The sequence below is a fragment of the Gambusia affinis genome, linkage group LG04, assembly GCF_019740435.1.
Source record: "Gambusia affinis linkage group LG04, SWU_Gaff_1.0, whole genome shotgun sequence".
In the NCBI taxonomy this organism is placed as follows: Eukaryota; Metazoa; Chordata; class Actinopteri; order Cyprinodontiformes; family Poeciliidae; genus Gambusia; species Gambusia affinis.
In genome coordinates this window covers 24,176,916-24,199,645 of record NC_057871.1, presented here as the reverse complement: position 1 = coordinate 24,199,645, position 22,730 = coordinate 24,176,916, and the positions used below count along the sequence as shown (strand labels likewise).

Below are 22,730 nucleotides of genomic sequence, written 5' to 3'. Positions count from 1 at the left end.
TATTTTAGCTGAGGTTGCCCATCTCTGGTAGCTATTAGGTTCAGTTACTTTTTATTCGTTCAAACTAAACCCAGAGGAACAGACTGTAACACATAAATCAGATGTGCAAAATTTTCCAACCACCACCAGACAGTGATCTATGTCTTTGTTGCTGCCAGACATCACAACATTCGGTTTTCAAAAACCGACCTTAGAGCAATTGTTTTTTTCCAAACCGCTGCTTGACAGAAAGACCCCCTGACCCCAAACATTAGGCCATCACAGGAGATCCATTTTCAGAAAAGGAAGTCAGATGAAGACCATGCAGCCAGCACAGATCCAAAACAAGAGCAGAATCACTTAGCAGTCCTTCAGCAAGGTCTGCACAGAGAGTTAATTGGTAGGCAGGAAGGTGGAATTAGAGACATCAGTGGCGACAGTCAAATGTCTGCCAGGGACCAGAACGGGCAACATCAAAGTCTACCTGACTTTATGTTCTCTCTGTTTTCACTCTTCGTGGAAGTGATCTCGTCTGGCGGTCTGCTTAGCTGTGACGCCTTCCTGGAGGGGCGCAATCTTCTGAACGACTGTTGCCAATGACTTAACATTTTTATTGCATAAATAATGTTCTTGGCCCTGTCTTTCAGTGGGACTATGTTAGGGTGACCATATTTTCATTTGGGAAAACCAGGACACCTTTCAGTGGGGGGGGACACCATGACACGTTGGACCGGGTCCTGCAAAAAACAGGAAAACAGGACATTTCCTCACTTTCTAAAAATAACCCGGGACGCCCGGGACAGGACGTGAAATACGGACATGTCCCGGGAAATACAGACGTTTGGTCACCCTAGACTATGTCAAAGTTGTTGAGTCTCATAGCTTATCTGCTCAGATGTATTTCTCGCCTCTAATGATGCTTCTGTTTCTTTATGCTGTGTTTTTGCTCTGTTTTCTGAAACTCCCAGCCCGTTATGGCAGAAGGCCGCTCGCATTGAGGCAGTTTCTTTTGGAGGTTTCTTCCTCTTTATTCAGAGTTTTTCTTCTGCACTGTTGCTGTAGGCATGCTCAGTGGGAGGGATCGCTGCAAAGTCAATGACTTTTACTAGCAAGCGATCATCCACTGTTGCTACATGCTCATCCAGGTGGAGTGGATGCTGCAAGTCAATGGCTTTATGCAACCTGCTGGGTTTTCTTAAATAGAATACTGTGGTAACACTTTATTTGAAGGGGTGTGCATAAAACTGACATGACACCTGTCAGGAAAATGAAGGGGTCTTCATGAATGCTTATGACTGTTGTCATAGAGTGTCATTCGGCAAATAATGACACTTCTAATGCAAAGTTGATACCTTCAATGGATTTTTTAAATGAAACTTTTAATGGAATTTTGCTCTAAAACAAAAAAATTATTTACTGAATAATGCAAAATGGACACTTTTAATGGACTTTTAATGCAACTTTTAGTTCAACATTACATTAAAAGTGTCATTATCTACCGAATGACACTTCATGACAACAGTCATAACCATTCATGAAGACTCCTTTATGTTCATGACAGTGTCACGCCACTCTTGAGCACATCCCTTCAAATGAAGTGCTACCAAAACTTTTTAAAGCAACTTTAAAGCAAGGCGAGACATATTGTTCTTAAGGCCTAAAACTGAACCATCTTTTACATAAAAATGTCACTGTTCTTCCTCCTGGAAGGGTAAATGGCCCACACTTGTACAGCATATTATCAAGCCTACTAAAAGCAGTCATTGGCCCATTTACACACACATTCACACACTGATGGTGGTGAGCTACATTGCCGCCACAGCTGCTTTGGGGCTGACTGACAGATTGGCTGCCATTCAATTCCTCTGACCTCCAACAGCAGGCAAACCGGGTGAGCTGTCTTGCCAACAACAGCAAAGAGACTAACTGGGACCAAGCAAGGTTTTAAACTGGCAACCTACCAGCTACAGGATGAACCACTACCTCTCCGCCACCATAAAACTTTAGAAATACCCAAAGTTTGCCCCTAAAAACAGAGTAAAGCATTCTATCAACCCCAAACAGAAGAATTTAGGTCACCAGTCCATCATAAGGTAACGAAGAGACACACAAAGTATGAAAAAAAGACATAAATTCATACCGGAGAGCTATTTGTAGCGGTCTGTACTCACACAGTAAGCACGCATTAATCTGTATGTTGTTATTTCTTTACATTTAGCGTTCCATGAGAATCGAAAAGTGTTTTAACATCCTGGAAGGCATTAATCTCCTGATCCCATTATCTCTGAGTGTATAGACGTTCTCACGCTGCATCAGTCACAACTCACTATTGTTCTCCAGCCTGCAGAGATAATGGCTTCTGGCCATTTGCTTCATAAAACAATAATGTTTTGATCTGATGAACCACTTTAATAGACTGAATATATTTTTTTCTTTCACACAATCAACAATTATGCGTATCATACATTTGTCTTGAAGTGTATTTTAGCAAAGGTCTGACTTTAACTGAGCTACAATCTTAAATATGGACATGAATATGAAGTTGTTTTGTGACTTTTAGCGTGTTTCTTTCTGTGCTCTGTGTCAGAGTGGGAACTCGATATTACCCTCGAACAGGACATTTACCAATACAGAAACACTTCTTGTCTATCCAGAATGCCTCTATGTATCGGTACACTGGCAGATAAAGACTGCCAGTTAGAAAAACATGTAGATATTGTGCAGTGACGCTTCCTTTGGCAGCTTTATCTCCAATATTGCAATCAATATTACGCGATGATTGCTCTGTTACTCAAATCATACCCATACCACAGTCAGGCTTTAGCTGGCCACGCAACAACAAAAACAGACAGGAAATGTCACCAGAACAGAAATGCTGTCACGATTTTCTCTTCTTTTTCTTTTTTTTTTAGATGAAAGTAAAAATGCATGCATAACTGTTTTAAATAAATAGCTTAGGAAAGAGATATGCATTTTGTTCATGACTTGGCAAACATTTTTTGATTAGAAAAATGGTTAGCTTAGCTTATAAAACATAACAAACAAAATGGTAATGTGTAAGTACTGTGGATATAGGAAAATTACTTGATTTCTGTATTGTACATAAATGACTATTACCACGTAAAGTTCAGCTTTTAACCTGAAGAATTCTAATGAAAAACAAATAAATCTGTCATTTATGTAGGCTTTAGGTTCAATTTCAGTCTTCTTTAGTTCATACTGATGTTCAGTTGAACTGAATTGCATTAACCTGCTTCAGTAGATACAACCATAGTTTGCAGAGAAGTTACAAAAGGTCAACTGGGGAACATTATACCATACACAGTCATTAGTCAGGAGCAGAGTACCTCCAATCTAAAGCAAAATAAATTTGGTCTGATTTAAATTCAAGCAGTGAAGAAATCATGTGTGTCTTTTTAACTCAGTGTATGCAAACTTCTGGTTTTCTGGATTTTAATACCGCCTCAGCAAGGTCTTCTTTGGATTTTAGCCACAAAGTAATCTCCAACTGACCTTCTGTATTCTTCTGTGTGTGTGTGCGCGGGTGTGTGCGTGTGTGGATGCGTGTGTGTGGGTGTGTGTGTGTGTGTTTTAACAAGGCATGTTTCTCTTTTGTTGTATCTACACTGAAGTCAGGGCTTGAGTGCATGACATGGACACTCACTATTATTAGCAAATGTCATGCACAGAAAGAAATCATCAAGGTTACAATGATTTAATGTGTCTACATATCAAATTCAAGTCCAGACTGTTATGTTTTGTGGGGGTTTTGTGCTTAGACACATTCTGCTTGCTTCATAAAACCATTTATTTATGTGCAGTGTAGGATAGATAATCTATTCATGCAGAAAACAAGAAAAGAAAGTAAGAAATGAAACTTTCAGGAGGCAATGAAGCAGTTCTTGATTAATTTCATTGCAGATTTTAAAGGTTTTTAAACCCCACATAATGAAAACATTGAAGATACCACATGCACATTGTGTACATTTTTAAATTAACCAACTCAGCTGCACAATCCTTTGGATTAGATAATAACTGCACTGTATTTATATTTAAATTTTGCTCTGTTAAGAATATAGTATTTTGCTTTCATTCTGTATTCTGTTTTTATATGTCTCATATAAAAACCTATAAAAGTTGTAAAAAACAAGTAAATTCATTGTGTGAATTTACTTGTTTTGTCATTTTGCTGGTTTTGCAAGTAAATTCCCCCAAATTCTATTCTATTCTATTCTATTCTATTCTATTCTATTCTATTCTATTCTATTATATTATATTATATTATATTATATTATATGTACTCACTGAGTGAATTGTACATACGAGAGGGTTTTGTAGGTGATGTACGAGTAATTCTTTCACATAACCTTCTGTAAATAATGAGTTCTTGCTTTTTAGCTTTGAATAAAATATTTAAAATCTTAGAAGGCACTCTATTGTGTGTTGCTCTTCAGGTCAACTGAAGGTTTTGGACTCCAAAACCTTCACAGGAAACAAAAGGAGAGATTTTAGAGCGTGTTCATGTCGGTTGGTTATCGTCATTCTTTATTGGTGCAGGCAGATTTGGGGGTCTTTGATGGATTAAAACTCTAATCTGTCTGATTGGGGATTGTGTTTTAATTATGCCCCATGCTGGGAGAACTTACTGTACCCCATCCACACTGGAGAAAAGAACATTTCTTAACGAACCATGCTGCATTCCTGTTTTATCTTGTTTCATTTGTCAGTTCCACATAGATCCCACTGTACAGAATAGTCTCAGATATCACATTTCCTTATTTTATTTGGGTAAAGTAAAACTGTTGAAGTAGGCACTCTAAAATAACGCTCCATGTGTCTGAGAGTAGCCGTTATTGGTGTTTTAACAGAATATTCTTTCATTACATTGTTTTAAAGAAATTGCCACATTCGACCATGCACACAAATTAAAGAAAATATCAGAAAGCTCTCTAAAATAATTGATTCAACTGGAACAATGTACTGACGCCAATGAGAAACGCTAAAGTTTTTATTTTTGCTTTTAATCTAGTGCTTTGAATTAAAATTAACTAAAGATATCACAATTAAATTGACAGTTTGAATATTTTTAATGTATTAATTGTGAGAGGGTAAAAATCTGAATTCAAGGCAAAATATTTAAAGCATTTTTCTTGCAAATTTAGAGCACAATAATAACTTTTGCTTTAAAATGGTAGTGAAGATCACCTCCACCAGAAACTTGCAGTTCTGGTCATCAATTTTGTATTTAACAACTAAGAAGTGTGGCATAATTTCATGTTAGTATTTTTGCTTCAGTTAGTTGAAAAAATATCTACTATGCACATTCAAAGACTGAAAATTTGCTCTTTTTTTTCCTTTTCATACGTATATATGTCAAGCTCAGGATGGAGTGCATTTGTGAAAAGAAATGTTGCCACGGCTCTTTTGTTGCTTTTGGCTCTGGATTCCAATTAGGTGAATTCTTACATATAATCAGCTCTGATCTAAGCCTTTCATTAATTTTGGAGTTCCAGTTGTATGTTTAAGGTTATTTCCTGCTAGAATGTGAACATTTGCCTGACTTTTGTGTTTTTCATCCAGGTTTTAACTCTTCTGGTCCATCTGTTTTCTGATGAGGTCACTTCTGAAGGCAGTTAATGCAAATTTGTGTTTAAGATAATTTTAGGTACAACGAGTACAAATGAACACCAAACTTTACTAAATCTTTTGGATGTTTTTGCATTGTGCTCTACTTTGTGTACTCCCAATAAAATCCAATAAGATACATTGAAGTTTGTGATCGTAATGTGTCAAAAAGTGAAATAGTTCTGGAGGTGTGACTATTTTTTGCCAGGCACGTATAATCTCAAATGTTCCTTGCAGTTTTTCGGCTGACATCATCCTCTCCTACCCAACCTAGCTCATCCTAATTTGGTCTAAGTGCCTATGAGGCATTCAAACCGAATCACACGCTGTTAAGGATCCAAACACTGATATCTGAGGACATTAAGTGTTGACAGCTGCTTCAGAGTATTTGTCGGACAGTTGAGAGGTTCGGTTAAACAATATAGTAAGTATTTGTCATTGTTTAACCTGTTGTCTCTGCTTGATTTGGGACAGACTCAGTGATTAAGCCACAGAACAGTAGAGGACAGAGTGCAATTTAGAGACAGCAGAGTTCAAAACAAGATGGACAAGTTATTGGGTTAAATTGTTTTCAGTTTAAAAATGCAGCAGATGAAACAGATTTAAAGGTTTTAACCAGTCAGGCTCTGATGGCTTGACGAATTGATCGCAGCTGTTGCACTGATTACATTTTTTGCTGAACGATGACATTTTGGGCTGTAAATGACAGTAGAATAAGCTTTTAAACACTCCTGTGGTTGTAAATATCAGGCCAGAAATGATTATGTTTTATAATCTTTTGCAGTACAAGATGTGAATGGTAGCTTTTTAAAAACTTCTGCACAAATAAATCCACCAGAAAGTAGAAAATGGAGTTGATCAACTTAGAGTTCAGACCTCTATCATCATGATTTTACTTCCCATGACTGAAATCGGTTGTGCAGAGTCCTCTGCACAGTAATCAAGCAAAAAAAAAAAATGAGGACACCATATTTAATTATCCACTATGATGTAAAAGGGTAACTTTAATTTTAATATGTTAATTCAGTTTATAGATAATCACATTTTAGCTACAGCATGATTGTTTTTCTGAACATTCAAAACAGGAATAAACTGATAAAAAAATGTTTAAAAAAAAATTTTATCCAGCCCCTAATAAAGAAATACAAACACGGTACAGAATGTGCTCAGTTATGTGCTACTACTTTATGAGAGAATAAAGTACTGGAGATAATTTTTAAGAATTTCTTTATAAAATAAAAAAAATAATCCATCCATCATTTAAGCAGGTTTATCTTTACAGGATCGCGAAGGGGTCATTGGGCATTGGGTGAGAGGCGGGGTGGATTCAGGACAGGTCATCAGTCTTCTCTGAAACTGTCAAATATAATGTATATTTCAAAACATTTTAAGGTGTTAAATATAAAGGTACAGTGTTCTCATATCCTTAAGTCATCTCTTCCCATTTCTCCCGTTTTTCAGAAAACAACATGTTTCAAAGGATGTACATCTTCTTACATGTGATGGGTTATATCTGAATGTGTTTTTCTGAGAGTACTGGAAATATGACTGATGAAAAACAAGAAGTTAACAAAAAATTGTCAAGACCATTTCCTGTTTGTGATTAATTGTGCAATAGATTTCACCCATATACAGAAAAACAACTAGCTGCTCCATTATATTATTTCTTTTAGGAACAAAAAAGAGGAAAGGAGTGACAACTTTAGACATTCAGTTGCTAATATTGTGAAACCTGCGGCAACATTGACAAAGGTGAATTATGGGTTCAAAGTTTTAATATACACAATAAAAACGGAGCAAACCATTCAGCTACATAATCAGTTCATATCTTGTTAACCAGTTGTAAACCAAGCATCGACATTCTTCATCCAATAAACAAATATATTAAAACGAAATTAAATATTCAGTTGCATTATTTACATAACGTAATTACAAGGGGTAATTGAATAGGCTATGTGCTCTCCTTTAATTGAAAACCAGCGCGGTAAAAAAGAGGCTGGCCCTTTAAGAGATGTTTTGCTGCCGCACGTGCTTGCCTTATAAGGGAGCAGCAACAAACTGTGACCGTTAGTTACCTTTGCTGCGCTCCGCATCGAGCTGCGCTATAAAAGCCTGCCTGGGGAGAAAAAACAGTTTTCCTAGACACTGACAAAGAACAAGGAGGACCGCGGCGTCAGAGGGACGCAGTTGTTAACCTCGTTTTTCACTTCTGTTTGAGAAAAGGACTTTCAATTGATGAGAGGCAGAAGAGCGAGTAAACGCATTAAAATTAAGGTTGGTGATTTCACGTGCACTTCTGTGAGTTTTACGCAAAGATTTGGAATTTCTTTGTTAAGACGAAAATGCCGTACCACATTTTTCATCGCTTTTTGTCTTGTTGTTAGCATGCTGTTAGGCTAATTGTGTAAATCTGGAACTGAGAAGAAAAAAAACCCAGTTTTTTATGTTGTATGGAAGATATTGTACTTTAATTGAACTAATGCAATTATCGGCAACTTTCCTTAATTTTCACGTCTGTTGCTTAAACCAAGAGTGCAGTTGACTTAAAATTAGGACGTTTTGCTACTATGATGATAAATGTCACGTTTTTCTTTTTCTTGTAGTCTCTAATTTTCTATTTCGACAGAGTCTGTCAGACTCGACTCTAGACTGGAGTCTGTTAGAAAGTATAAGCAAATAGCATCCGGTGAGGGATTACAAAAATAAAAGAGTTTCTGTTGCAAAGTCTTAATTTAATGCTTAATAACAACCTGATGAATGACCATAACTTGAAAAGCAATGGTTGTTGCTGCTTTGTCTATTTAGATATTTAGAACAACACGGTCTAATAAGAGACAGACAGAAATAAATCGCTCATAGGACATGGTTTATGGCTGGTTTAGCTTTATTTTGTAGGTTCATTCGTCTTTTTTGCCGCTTTATTTTGTCTGACTTGACGAAGCTGTTGGTCAGCGCCGCTAAACTGGATGACCGACAGTAACCCCCGTTCAACAGAACAATGAGATGAAGCTCAAAAGTCAGTCTGGAAGACGATTATTTTTTATAATGTCATCTACTATTAAATACACCTACCGAAAACATTTCGTCAAAGGCGTTTGGCTCATGTCTGCTTTAATTTATCTTGCATTTAAGTAATTTCCACTCGATAAAAAAAACTCCTACAGAGAGTCTCTGTGTTTTTTTTAAAGATACTTGTTTGTTTGTTTTTTGTTGTTTTGACCCCCGCTCTGATATTTTGTTTGACATGCATGCCTAATGCGATGCTGCCACGTCGTTGAAATATTGTTTTCAGATATGCTACTTTGGAGCCAAGAAAGTCGTTTTATATACAACATCGATGACTATACCCCCTCTTTTTTTATACAAGAAAATGAAATAACTATGTTTAAGGTGCTTTATGAGAGCTGAAAAGACAATGGCGTTGAAGAAAGGAGGAAAAAAACATTCTGTCTTAATGTGATGTAACACGTGAGCGAGGAACGATGGTAAACAAGCATAAATGTGATTTTTGCCTTGTTTTATACCACTAGAGGCACCCTCGCTCTGCACCAGTCACTGAGCTAAATAACCTCCATTTTTTTTCTCTGCATACGACGTGTAGATTTCGAACCAGTGTTTGTCTCGTTCCGATGCGTAATGGGGTCGAAAAATAATTCACCACTGCATCAAATAAAAATTAGTCTTATGCTACAGTGGAAATTAGTAGAATGATGGCAATACATTCATCATTTTTCTAATGGTTTTAGTTTAAAACGGATCGGCTCATATATTGAGGGGGGAAAAAAACAACAAATCCGCATTTTATCAAGACACGACGAGGTATTGTTAAATAAAAAAAGACACGGCGCCTGATATGGCTTGCTTTGTTATTCATGCCACATGACGCAGTAGCCTAAAATATGACCAGATTACTAATTTACAGAGATTGATGGAGCAGTTTTGGTGTGATTAATATAATTTTGTTTTGCTTGCTTGCTTAGTAGTTGTTGCCACCAAATCAAGTGACTCATTGGTGGGTGAAACAGATGTATCAGAGCAACAGATAATGTGGCTGGATCGCTGTGTTTGTTCATGGATCCCAAAGTTCCTGTTAGTTTTTATTATGAAATCCTGAGCATTTCAGCAGATTTTGTCATACTGTGCACATTTTGTGCAAAGTAGGAGTTGATTTTAGGACAAATATAGATGCACATTGTTGCATTGTTGATCTATTAGTCTTTTTTGTTGGCTGGGGGAATTTTCACATCTGTTTCCCTTCAACATATTTGTGCCCAAAGTAATAAATTGAGAATGATTTAGTGCTAAAAGCAATCCTTGCATATTTTCTTTCCCTCAGTGAGTATTCATCTGACCCTGATAGTGGTAAATAAAAACAAAACAAAAAAAATGACCAAAGTTATTTGATTTGGTCAAACAGCTATGACCAAAAGTTTTTTGGTCAAAGTTATTTGCTTTAAGACACGTTATGTTTGAACATCACTGTCCTTGACTTCGCCGTGCCATGGGCCCACTGTCCACTGCAGCCAATCAGCTTTAATCTGTATAAAGGACATTATGCATGGAAAACAGGACGGCCTTGATTTTTCCGCCAATGAAACGTGAAGTTTCACCACCTAACTCCAAAAAATTTGGAACGTACTGAATGAAATACAGTTTGAGTTTGTACGGAGAGAGCGTTCGGGTTTGCTTTTTAATTTTATACCAATTTGTTCAGTGAGACGGATCATTTCTCTGGTCTAGGTGAAAGGTCATTTCTCTGCCACGTACAAAGAGTTCTCATTAGAAGAGTTTACGTTTCTAGATTGATGAATAACATCAAGATGCAAATCGTTTTCAAAGAAATAAGACCACATTTCACTTTGTAAATATGAAAAATATAACAAGGCAAAAAGGGAAAAAAATAAATCTATTTAATTATTCATTCTGTAACGAATAAACAAGGAGAAAATAATGAGCTGAAGTCATTCCTACATTTTGACTTCACATCAAATGGACCATTGTGTTTGATTCTGAGGTGTTATCTGGCTGGAGCCAGTGAAGATAACAGAATCTACTGAAAACTTTTCATGGGCTCAATCCTACCCCCCTCATACCTGCTCCCCCATCCTCTCCCCACCCACTCATCCTCCCAGATGAAGTGCTCGAACTTTGGACAGAAGAGTTTACATTAAGTGGAGCTGAATTTGCAGGAGTCGGCAGCTGTCTTCCAGTTGGTTGGCTGAATTTTGCTGTGCATTGCTGCTATTTTGGCAGTTCTGTGTTTCAGGTCAGAGTAGTTTTTTTTTCCAACAGGTGAATGTTCTGGCATTTTACTGTAGTTTGCCTCTAATGGTTTAATTTTAGGATTATTTACTCTTTCAAGAAATGCTCGTCATTCAATTTCAGCCTTCTTCTTGCTGTTTTTTTTTTCTTCTCCCTCTTATTGTTGCGTGTCTTTGGTCGTCTTCTATTGATGTTATCACTTTCTGTTCTGCTTTCAAATCCATTTTTCTGCGTGAGCGCGTCCTCTTTAATTGACCACTGTTTTATTTCACAAGAACACAGCTAGATTAAAGAGGCTTAACATGCGTCTCTTATGGCTGCATAACAAATTCTCCACGACAAGAATAGTGTAAATTAATGGTTTTGATATTTGTTTTTGAGTCATCTCTGTGTTTTTTGCTTGTTGTGTTTGACCCTGTGTTTTTTTTTGTGTGTGTGTGTGGTTTTTTTGGTGTTTTCTCAGTGAGGAGCTGGAGTTGGCTTGTTGAGGTTAGGAAGACGGCAACATGGCAGTCTCCACTCAACTGGGTCTACTGCTATGGAAGAACTTCACCTACAGACGAAGACAAACCGTAAGTCGTCTGTTAATCACTGATTTGAAAGAATCATAAACTCAGCTGTAAGTTATGACTGATTATTACATCTGTTAATTTTCTAAATCCTACTCTTTCTGTGAAATTGTAAATTTTTTAGCACACATTTCTAAGTACATCTAATTTGAAGTTAGGGACATGCTTGATGTTTCTTTCTTACATTTTAAATAAATCTTTAATAAACAAGATGTAAAACCTGGATTGGGCAAATCAGACTTTAAGAAATTCCAAAATATGCATGGGGAAAGTAAAAGTCGATTCATCTCTACTAATTTTATTTTTATTTAAATGATTATGCAAAATGTTGAATCATTTCCCAACACTGTTTGAACTCATTCACGTTTCCAGCTGGTTGACTTTAAATCCAGTATTTTTTCTTGTGTGCTTACTCACACGTATTGTTCCCATAAGTGGGTAGAGAGGGAGTGATGTTATTGTCCTCTGAGACGTTTGGATTGAAAAGTGTTACAGTGTGGAGGCTCACTGAGACAGAGATAGATGTGAGGATGACACAATCATCGCTTAGATCTATTTATCTGGCTACTATCATGTGCCGGTTGATGCCCACACGCTCAAAGTTATGCAAATTAAATTCAGTCTGACAAGTTAACATAAGTGCTCCTTTATACAGAGGGGGGTGAGTTAGTCTGCATACAATTAGGTCACTTCTCAGCTCCTCGAAGTGGCAGCTGCGGCCGCGTGACTTCCTGAACAGTCTGCTCTGACAAAAGGGATACAGTGCATATTATTGAGACAGCGGCTCTGTTCTTCATCCGTCACACTGCATGTCTGACCCGCTGCTTCAAGCGGGCAGCTGAAGCTCAAAGGCCATATGGTGCGGATGGAAAATCCCATACAGATCTCCCTGTCTCTGTCTCGCTCTCTAGCAGCTTATTAACCAATTTACTTTACACAGATTCAGTGTTTATAAAGTAAAACAGTCAAATGTTCTCAAGATGTAGCTTTTCTTGAATCAAATACTGGAAATGAGGCGACGGAATCTGCAACGACTGAAGGACAAATGAAAAGAATCAGTCAGGAGCTGATTAACTCATCAGTCGTAAGTGATTTGTGTCTAGGAATGTTTAACGCCTTCCCATCATCCTTTGTCCCTTAGATCCAGCTGCTGATTGAAATCATTTGGCCCTTGTTTATCTTCTTCATCCTGATATCAGTCCGGATGTATTATCCTCCCTATGAACAACATGAATGTAAGTAAAAAGAGAGTTTATTTGGAAACATTACTTGGAAACTTTATTCAGAAGCTGTGAACCTTTTCAGGGAAATGCAATGTTTTGCTATCCACACAAAAGTAAAGTTTTAAGTCTCTGACTCTTTGAAAATTTGAGGACCTCCTGTAGAACCTTGTAGTACACCGCAGGTAACCTTCAGTGAATTAGATTAAACTTTATTCACTGCCAATATTGTACTAACAAAACACATATTGAAGAATGTTATTTTTACATGATGAAGAGGATGCTGTATCACTAAATTGTTCAATTATGCTATTTTTAGGCAAAACATTTGATTCTGAGAAAGATCAACATGGTAGTCATCTCAGTTCCTTGTTATTGACGCACAAGAAGCTATCCGCTTTGTCAATATTTGTTTGCACTATGTGAATCTGTGACTAAACCATCAGCTGCAGGAAAAGTGCAGCTGCTTTCTCAACCTTCTGCCACGTAACAGTTCAGCGAAAGAAAAGCATCTGAAAGTTATTAAGATGTTTCATACATAGTATCTCAAAAAGGCTCCAACCTGCAAAATTAAACCAAGCCAACAAAGTGAAGAAGTGTCGAACCTCTTCGACTCCCTTTCTGCTATTTTATGAATAGCTTTTTGTTTGTACATTTGAAACAACTGCTACTAAGAAATCAAAGAAACTAAACATTGATGTTATTTGCGAGGAATACCATGTATCTCATTATTATTTACTTTGCTTATGTTTTACCTATTCTGGAATTTAACTTATCATGAAAAATGTTTGCTTTTTTTTCCCCCAGGCCACTTTCCTAACAAGGCCATGCCCTCAGCAGGTACCCTGCCCTGGGTACAAGGCATTATCTGTAATGCCAACAATCCCTGCTTTCGTAATCCGACCCCTGGAGAGACTCCAGGGATAGTTGGAAATTTTAATGACTCCATGTAAGTAAAGTGGCTAAGAATTTTTTTTTCTTTATACTGTTTTGCATTAACATTAACATTTGATCAGAACTGTAGAATTTGTTTGTTTTCACTATTTAAAAGACATACTTGTGTCTTTTTGAAGCTTATAAGAGCGTTGTGTAATTGTGTTTTTCCCCTTGCTGTCGTCACCAGAATTTCCCGTCTGTTTAACGATGCCAAGAAGATTCTTCTGTACACCCAGAATGACAAGAGCTATGAAGGCTACCGGGGAATGCTGGGAGCCCTCAGAAAGCTTCAGAAGAACCCTGCTCGTAAGGACATGCCTTTAATTATCCTCTTGTTGCACCTTCCAGTTGAAAAGTGTCCTACTTTCAGTCCCACTGGGGACTTTTTATCGTTTTCCCACCATTCATCATCTGCAGCACCTGTGTACTAACTCAAACTTATTGGAGCCCAAGGTTATGAGTCTAATCTAGCATTCACTGTAGGTACAAATTAATTGCAATGAATAGTGTCGTATAAAAGATATAGACTAAGTTTGCAGTTTAGCAGCCAGTGTTGCAACACACTCCATCAACATTGGTGTGCTGGTAGGGAAGGACAGTCTGCTCTGCTCGTACGTGCTGTTAGTGGTACAGAACAGGAAATATATTCAACTTTAGACTCCACCCTGGCAGATAAAATGTAATCAAAGCATGGATTGGGTAGTTTGTTTTCTCTACAATGTCCCTGCTTCCTGTCCCAGTTTAGTTACAGACAGTCTGCTGTAGATAACATAAACACTTTCTTCTAAGCCATTCAGGTTTTTACTGGAATAATTAGGGGTTGTGATGAAAGTAAAATTAAACACATTCAATCTTTTTTTCTTTTTTTTTTGTCTATGATTTAAACTGTTTTAGTTTTTTTAAAATTAATTTAATCAACAACAAAGAAGAAAAAAAGAACTGTGAGGATTTCGGTTTTTGTGTGTATTTTGGTGTTAATTGAGTCTCTGTGTTGTCCTGACTACCCCTTGATTTCCAGCTGTCCCTTGCTTCCCCTGATTACCTTCTATGTATTTAACCCAACGTGTGTCACCTGCTCCCTGTCGTGTCTAAGGTTCTGTATTCCCAGTGCTACCAGTGTCTGTGTTTCCTTGCCTCATCACTCTCCTGTGTTGCCTGGATCTCTGTTCTCCTTCGTGTTTGGCATTAAAATTATAATTTCTCCCAACTACTGGGCTCCACTGCATCCTATCCTCACCATCTACAATTCTAATTCATGACAAGAACAATAAGTAAAATGGTCTTGTAGAAATAACATGACACAATAAAAGAAGAAAAGAGAATTTAAAGTGTAAGACTATTAAATAATAAGGATGGAATAGCCAATTGTTGCTTAAATCTATATTTATACCACATTCTTATGCCCATCAGTATACAACCTCTATATAAACGAGAGGACATTAACATTATGTCTCATAAGACCCCAGTTTAATTTTATACTGAGCAGATTAGGTCTTCCTTTAGAAATTATGCAACTAAACTTTTTTGGTAGTTGTTTTGGCTGCGTCTTAGTTAGCCTGGAGGTAAAGCTAATTGTGCAATCAATTCTTGGAAGCTTTTCTAAGTTTTAATCAAGCGAGATATCTCTTCGAAGCAGAAGGCCAAAATAGGATTTTTTTTAGTCACGCAGAAAAAAAGTTTAGCAAAATTCGAAGATGTTAGTTTCCTGTTTCAAACATGGTCAGATCCTAGTTATTGATTATCTCCCACATTTGAAATGTGTTTCATTGTAAGATGTGAAACAAATTGAGCAGAATGCATCTGAAATATTTTTATTGGCTCAGAAAGCTTCTGTGCCCTTGATCACAAATGATTTCTAAAGTTAAACCATATTTCTTTCTACTTTTGTCTTGAATCCGTGAGGGAGAATGCACTTATGCAGAGAAACCTCTAACACGACGTATCGCTAAGCAGCTGAAATGGGAAGTTTTCTCGGAAATAGCAGCCTAGATCAAAGTGACTTCTGCATAATCTCACTCACTTCTGTTGCTGATAACAGCATTGAACCACTTTGAAGACGCAAAGAGAAAAAAAACAAAAAAAAACCACATCACTTGTCGACATATACAGCACATTCCACACTTACTAGCATAAATGAATCTTTCATTACAGAAGAATAACCTCACACTATTAATATGTAAAATAAAGCCATTAAACTGAAAACATTAGTCTGTAAAAAATAATTCCCAATGACTCCCCTAGTGATCCTTATGAAATACAAGTATGTGAAATGTTTTTATATTTTTACCAGAATATAACTACAACATTCTACTGTTCAAAATGGGAAAGACAAGAGAACATGCAATTGAATTGAGACTGATATGTGTTAATGTTATTAGCTGCAAGAAAGAAGCTACTGACCAAGACTTGTTCACGTTTACCATGGGAGCAAAACCTGAACACTTTTAAAATAGCCAAATTTAAGGCAAGATTTAAAAGACTAAAGTTTATTTAGTCACTGAGCATTGTGTGAAGGACGGTACAACTTGTCCACAGCTAACAGCGCTGTCTTCAGTGTTAAATCATGCTTCAGCAGTAAACTTCAGTGTTTTTGTTTTTGTTTTTTATGTAATTTTACACATATTTACAGAGTCGCCGGTAGATGTGGAGTGCACTGTATGGAAAAAATAAAATAAAAAATTTAATCTGAATTATGCTGACATGATCTCCTGAGTAGTCGTATAGTTCACTGGGAGTTGCAGCTTCCCAGTGGGACGCTGATTAGGCTCCATTAAAGCTCCCTGACCGTTAACCACTGAGGGTTTAAGTCATTAATGCTCACACAGAGCTGACAGGGGCACACAGGGACACATGAACAGCTAAATTTGGAGAAGAAATCTGATACCAAAATATCGACGATGCTTAATCTTAAATCTGACATTTCAAAGGACCCCCTCATCTCAGGACTAAGTTTTTTTCAGTCACGTGTCTCTTGAAAAACACTCTGTTCTCTTTCATTTCCTCCCTTGGGTGTTTTAGTCAAAGCCAAGTGTTTCTTGTGGCTGTTGGATTAGATGTCATTTGATCTGTAAACACAAAGGAACAACATGGAAAACCATAAGCAGTGGCATTGGGAGACACACATGATTTAAAGAAAAAACATGCTTTAAAGCTAAATTATAAAATTTTATTATTATGTAAAGTACTGCAGAACATCAGAAAAGGAAGTATAAGAGTAGCAACATCTTCTCCTTTTGCGAAACTGTTGTTTATGAAAAATGGCTGTTAAAAAACTTGTTCCTCTTTTTTGTGTATAATTCTCCAAACTGTCCTCATAAGTCCACAAAAAAAAAAAAAAAAGAATCACTGGAGGGAAAGGAAATTAAAATGGCTTCCTCAAGTAACGCTGAATGTAAGAAAAGTTAGTAAGGAAGCCAGTTTGAGACAGAAGGGATAAAGAGTTTGGAGCAAAGTTGGACGCCCCGCAGTAACCTCTGCAGACTATTAAATTCAGCGCTCAGTGGAAGTGGGAACAGTCTGTATTTCTGTGTGCATCTGTGTGAGTTTCTGGTACCGATCTGCTGACTCGGGCCGGTTTCAGGAAGGGTTCGGCTTCTTGGGAATGCAGCAAAGCACAAAGAGCTTTCAGACTGCGAGGAAGATGAATTGTGTGTGTATCTGGAGACTCATCAGTATTCAAATGCTTGAAGTGGTCCGTAATCATAAGATAAAGTCAGGGATTCATTTCATATGTTGGCTCATTGTTGATGCTACTCCCCATTTCATTTTGCAACTTTGAATTGCAAAAAGGAAACATTTGGACAAACATTCTGTCTAGTTGAATCTGGCAACTCCCTTTTATGAAATCAATAATAATTATTACTTAAATGGGCCAATAATATTGAATTCAGCAAATTTCTTTGCGAAATAAAAACATTTGCAGCTTCCTCCAGTTCTCTCTTCTACTGTTTCCAAGACGATTTTTAAATCTGAAAGTTTAACTCAATCACCTTTGCAATTTTGTTTCCCCTTCTCCCCCAGGGTTCAAGCTGAAAGACTTCTTGAAAGACGACGAAACGCTTTCTCACTTCCTGCACCACAACGCATCGCTCTCTCATCACACGTTGAAGCAAATTTTGGAGGCTGACGTCAATTTGGAGAAGGTAAAATATTAGGATTGTTGCAGATAGTCACAGCGGTTGTGCATAAATCTAATGACCTTGGCTTTGCAGTATCTGTTGGACCAAAGGATTCAGCCAGAGCACAGCTAAGCCCTTAATACCCTGAGGGGTGGAAGTACATTGGGTCGGGGGATGGATGGATGTCCAAGCTACTGAGCTGTAGTCCCTTTCCCATTTGTTTTGTTTGTTTTTTCCTGTATATTTATCATGATTTTTTCCCCCCTACATCTAATTTTCTGTTGTTCCCTTAGCTGAAAGGATAAACAGTTTTTTCTTCAGCGTCCATTTTTTTTCTTGTTGTGTGTTTAAAGGAGATTCTCTAAACCGATCATGAGCTTCATCTGAGTAACTTGAACCGCATTCACTGACCGATTCTCCGGCCCTTCTTTCGCCCCCTCTCTGCGGCTGCAGTCACATGATTGCTTTGTCTTTCATCCCTCCCCCACTCCCAGTTCCCCTCACGTGCAGAGACAGAGGCTTTAAATCAAAAACACGTTACACCATCTGATTCTACACAAACCTCCCCCTCTGCCCCTGCTGCCCCTTCTATCAGGCGCTCATTGATCACAGAAGGGAACGTCTCGTAGATCACGTAGCTCGCCAGGATCATCGCTCCGTCGTAGGAATGACAATTATGAGACTGTTCACATTGCTGTACCTGTTTCTCTTGACATATATAATAATAGAATATTTTATTCTGCAGCGAAAAGGTGAATACACACACAGGCTGACATTACTTTTCTCAAAGGAAAACATGTTTTGAATTCTTTCAGTCAATTAGTATGATTCCCAATCCTCCCAACCAGCTTTGAGCCCTGATGTTTTTTCCAGTGAACAGATTAACAAACTGTGTTATGTGTGTGTTTGTGCAATTGTGTGTGTGTGTGTGTTATGTTGTCTAATAGATGGGATAGCACAGAGCGGTCAAGGACGTTTGGAGGCAGGCGAAGGGAGCTTCTCTTGCTCACAAACACACACATCTTGACTCTGTCGCCAAAGGAAAAAAAAGAGCCTCTGTTCCCTGTAGGCTGTTACAAAAAAGGACATTTTGTTACTTCACCTTTCTGCAATTTCTCCTACTAAAACATGACATTTTTTTTCTCCAGAGCAGGGGGGAAATTAACAGGAACAAAACATATTATGATGAAATTGGTTTCTTGGAAGTCTGAGTACATTGTTTGTCCCAGTATTTATATTACCAATCCTTACTTCTTTGCTGTTTTCTGCTAGTTTTCTTCAGTCTGTCCAGTCTGACATTTTTTTTCCCCCCTATTAGCGAAAGACAATCTCCAAGTAAGCTGCCTATCGAAGCAAACATTTTGATGCAATATTGCTTTCTAAAACATGTGACAAAATGTTATATTAACTGCTTAATATTTGTGTCTCTGAAATTTAATTAAAATAGTAGTTGACTGTAGGCCTAGTTTAAGCTACAAGTAAAAATGTCTGTAAAATCAACCTGACTCACATTAGTCATGTTTTATGGTCAGTTTTTCTTTCCGTTTTGCTATTTAGTTGTAAAACCTTAACTATTTAAAATAAAAAACTACACTCTGAAACAAGCTTCCAGGCCCAAGTGTCCCTGGTGACATCACATAAGGCATTAGTCAGCTGATCAGTTTGTTGAGTGCCTCCATTTGTATTTTTTATAATATGTTTCATATTTTTAAATTTTTTAATAACACTTCTTAATAAAATGTGTCTATTTGCATTCTATAAATATTTGGAACATTGTCCAAGTCATTTTTGAGAAATTGTCTTGAATATTTGGGAAATTTCTCAACAATAAACCATTTGAAAATTATTTTTTGGCAGACTGGAATGGAATTTAAAACTTCTGTCTGTATCTTAAAATGTGCAAAATGCATTGTATTTTGTGGAATCCAGCAGTTTTATTTTTACTAGGTGAAAAAACACAAGCTCGTATTACATAAAATGCATAAATAAAGGCCATTATTTATGTATTTTAAGAGGAATACGTTGGACTATTTTTGACTTTTGGAATTTAAACAGTTTTGTTTCTGTATTTCAGGTGCTCACGAAAGGTTTTGGATTCCATCTCAGAGATCTTTGCAACACAACACCGCTGGAGGAGTTTGTCCACATTGCAGACCGTAACGTGTCCCACTTGACCCAAGAGATCATCTGCCAATCATCCAGTAACTGGCTGAACAAGGCTCAGAACCACTTCCTCTCCAATCTGGACTTTCTGAAACCGATTTGGGTGAGTTTTTTTCATTTTTATTTTTTATTTTTTTATAGTTAATTTCAGTTTGAATTTTGACATCCTGATAAAAACAGTTTTTTATCATCTTGATAATTGTGAGCATTTATTCTAACAGCCAATGGGTTAATAATTTTGTGTGGTGCAGTAATATGCTGGGGGGGGGGTTTAACTTCAGAGTCTTATCATTATAAAGTATTGGCCCATATATATAAATATATATATAAAATACTCCTGACATCTAGATGTTTTTCTTGTATAAGAAATGTTTTCTTTACAAGAATTTCCTCCCTTTCCTGTTTGGTGTCGACTTTCCTCTGTTCACAAACAGTCTCCCCCTTCCCACAAACTTTTGACCTGTAAACAAATCATTATGAGGAAGGATGGCAAAAGGTGAACAAAACAGTTTGCTGTACAGAACTGAAAAGCAACAGCGAAAAGTCAAGAATTTCTTCAAAAGTCAACATAAAACATAGTGATGCTCATTATGCTTTGTTCTTTCAGGTTTCTTATTATTTCAACATAAAAAAGGAAACATGCCTTGTTGATGACATGTGAACAAGTACTGACTATTATAGGATATTATTCCCAGAAAACAAATGTTGTCCTCAAAACTGAGTCCAAATTTTGCGAAACCTTTTTTATGCAATCGTGAGCAATCTTTTCAACATTGGCAAAAAATGTTGGATGAGGACAAGAAGTCTTGCAACACTCCCAAATGTTCTCTCATCTCTTCCCTGATGGTGAGAATCTGTAACAGGGAGGAGGAGAGAAATTATAGATTAGAACTAAGACAAAAGTGAACAAGTCAGTGAGAGAAAGTTGAGAGTTCACTGGAGTATTGTTGGTTTTTCCCTAAAAGGCTGTTCTCTTTTCATTGACACTTGTGCTTTATCAAATGTCTGACATTCCAGCACAGTGCTGGATGAGAGCTCTCAACACCGGCGTTCCCAGATAGCATAGAAAAAAAAGAAGAGCTCAAATCCCCTTAAATGTTTTTTTACCTTGCCATCCTGCTTTTATGATTTTCATTATCACAGCCTTCATTTTACCTCTCTTCTTACAATTTCATGACAGTTTATCTCATCTAATCGAAAAAACCATGAAAAACTCCTCCTCCAAAAAACTTTGTAGTAAAAGAAAGAAAGAAGTCATTATTTAAGAAAGATGAACTGAGAATTATCCATTCTCTTTGGCAGAAGGATGTGAGTTCAGACCCCAAAGCTGTCCAAGACGTCTCGGCTGCAACCAACAACCTCCTGGAGAGCCTCGGCGCGCTTGGTGTTGAGGTAAATGAACCGCTGACATGTACAGAGAGCACCACCCACACAGCACCACATGCAAACACCGACATCCAAATTATTTGCATCCAAAGTTCAGTTGTCATGTTTGTGACTGAAATCAATTCCTAACCACACAGATAAACTGTCAGAATTCAACCAAAGGTAATGGTGTAGCAATTTGTATGCACTGCATTTGGGTAGATTTGGTCAATATTTCTGAGTAGAAACAATGTAAAGGCTAAAAGACACGCAAGTTCATTAATCCGACCAACTGCCACGATCCACCCCAAACCATTTTTATGATCATTTTGATATTCTGGAATAGTGAAAAACTCGTTAAATATATTCCAACAAAGTCGAATGTTCACGTTTTGCCTCACAACCACAGCTAAGATGTCCCCTTCATATACAACGGCTGCCTCAAATGTTGGCTTTACAATTAGCCTTTTCGCTAAGCTAGCCAACACAGAAACTCAACTGCATGACTTCCAGAAGATACTAACTATACCATATTGGCATATTTATTGTCAAAACAACCAGCAAAACCTTATACCTCACCGCATAATAGAAGAAATGAGACAACCAGAAGCAATATCTTACATTTTTCACACTGCTCGAGTAAAAATTAAACCCTTTTAATGGCTAATATTTAATACCCTCTTAAATCAAGAGTTACCTTCTACAACTGGAAATGCCGCGATATGTTTTTTGTTCTTCAAAAGTAACCGGAGTACATGACAGACTAGACTCAGTGAAACATCAAGTGCACCTTCATTGATGTTGCACGTAGCAGAAAACCATGAAGAGCCACACGTCTGACCCCAGCTAGTGTTACTGAGTCTGCAGTGTTGGAGTGCAATGAGAAATCAGAGATGCAGGAATTGGTTGAGCATGCTCACCAAATGCAACACAACCCCCTTTTCTCTCAGGCTCGGGCTCTGCTGACCTGGCAAAACATGAAGACCCAGCTGTCTGTGTGTGTGTGTGTGTGTGTGTTGAGGCTTCCTGTCTAAGCAGCTGACAGATCCCTAAAGAACCGCTCTTTTCTCCTTTTAACTGTGAAAATGTTGCAACTTTGAGTCATAATTTCCTTTTCCCTCGTTGCACAATATTTAATTCCTCTTTCTGATTGGAACAGTGCAAAGTTGAAGCTTTTGACATAATTGTTAGAATAATTTGAAAATTAAAAGGTCTATGTTTTCCACAAATAAATAAATAGCCGTTCTGTGGACATGGTGCGGCATATTTGGTTAAAATGAGTGAGCAGCCATGATCAGCTGGCATGCAAGCAATGGCATGTTGTTGCTTGTAACAAAGTGCAGGAGACCAATCTAATTTGTGGTGTGTGCTTTGGTCCAACGTTTTTTTTAATTAGTTGTAAAGCAAACTACAGCCTAAGTGTTGTTGCAGAATGTTTTTGTTGTTGTTGCAGAATTAGATCTTTTACACGTTTGGATATGAGCGAAAGAGAA

At 37.4% G+C, this 22,730-nt stretch overlaps 1 protein-coding gene across 3 annotated transcripts in view; it reads left to right on the top strand.

Moving 5' to 3' along the window:
* The first annotated feature begins 7,684 nt into the window (after positions 1–7,684).
* LOC122829792 (phospholipid-transporting ATPase ABCA1-like) overlaps positions 7,685–22,730 on the top strand; it is a 35,954-nt gene continuing 20,908 nt past the window's right edge. For 2 of the 3 annotated variants that reach the window (XM_044114641.1, XM_044114639.1), the window contains exons 1-8: positions 7,685–7,878; positions 11,330–11,438; positions 12,577–12,670; positions 13,463–13,604; positions 13,779–13,897; positions 17,612–17,733; positions 19,784–19,975; positions 21,175–21,264. In XM_044114641.1, the coding sequence (XP_043970576.1) occupies positions 11,373–11,438; positions 12,577–12,670; positions 13,463–13,604; positions 13,779–13,897; positions 17,612–17,733; positions 19,784–19,975; positions 21,175–21,264 (825 nt within the window). In that variant the 5' untranslated portion in view covers positions 7,685–7,878; positions 11,330–11,372. Of the gene's footprint in view, positions 7,879–10,743; positions 10,871–11,329; positions 11,439–12,576; positions 12,671–13,462; positions 13,605–13,778; positions 13,898–17,611; positions 17,734–19,783; positions 19,976–21,174; positions 21,265–22,730 lie in introns of those variants that run through there. The other variant, XM_044114640.1, reaches the window with a different exon arrangement.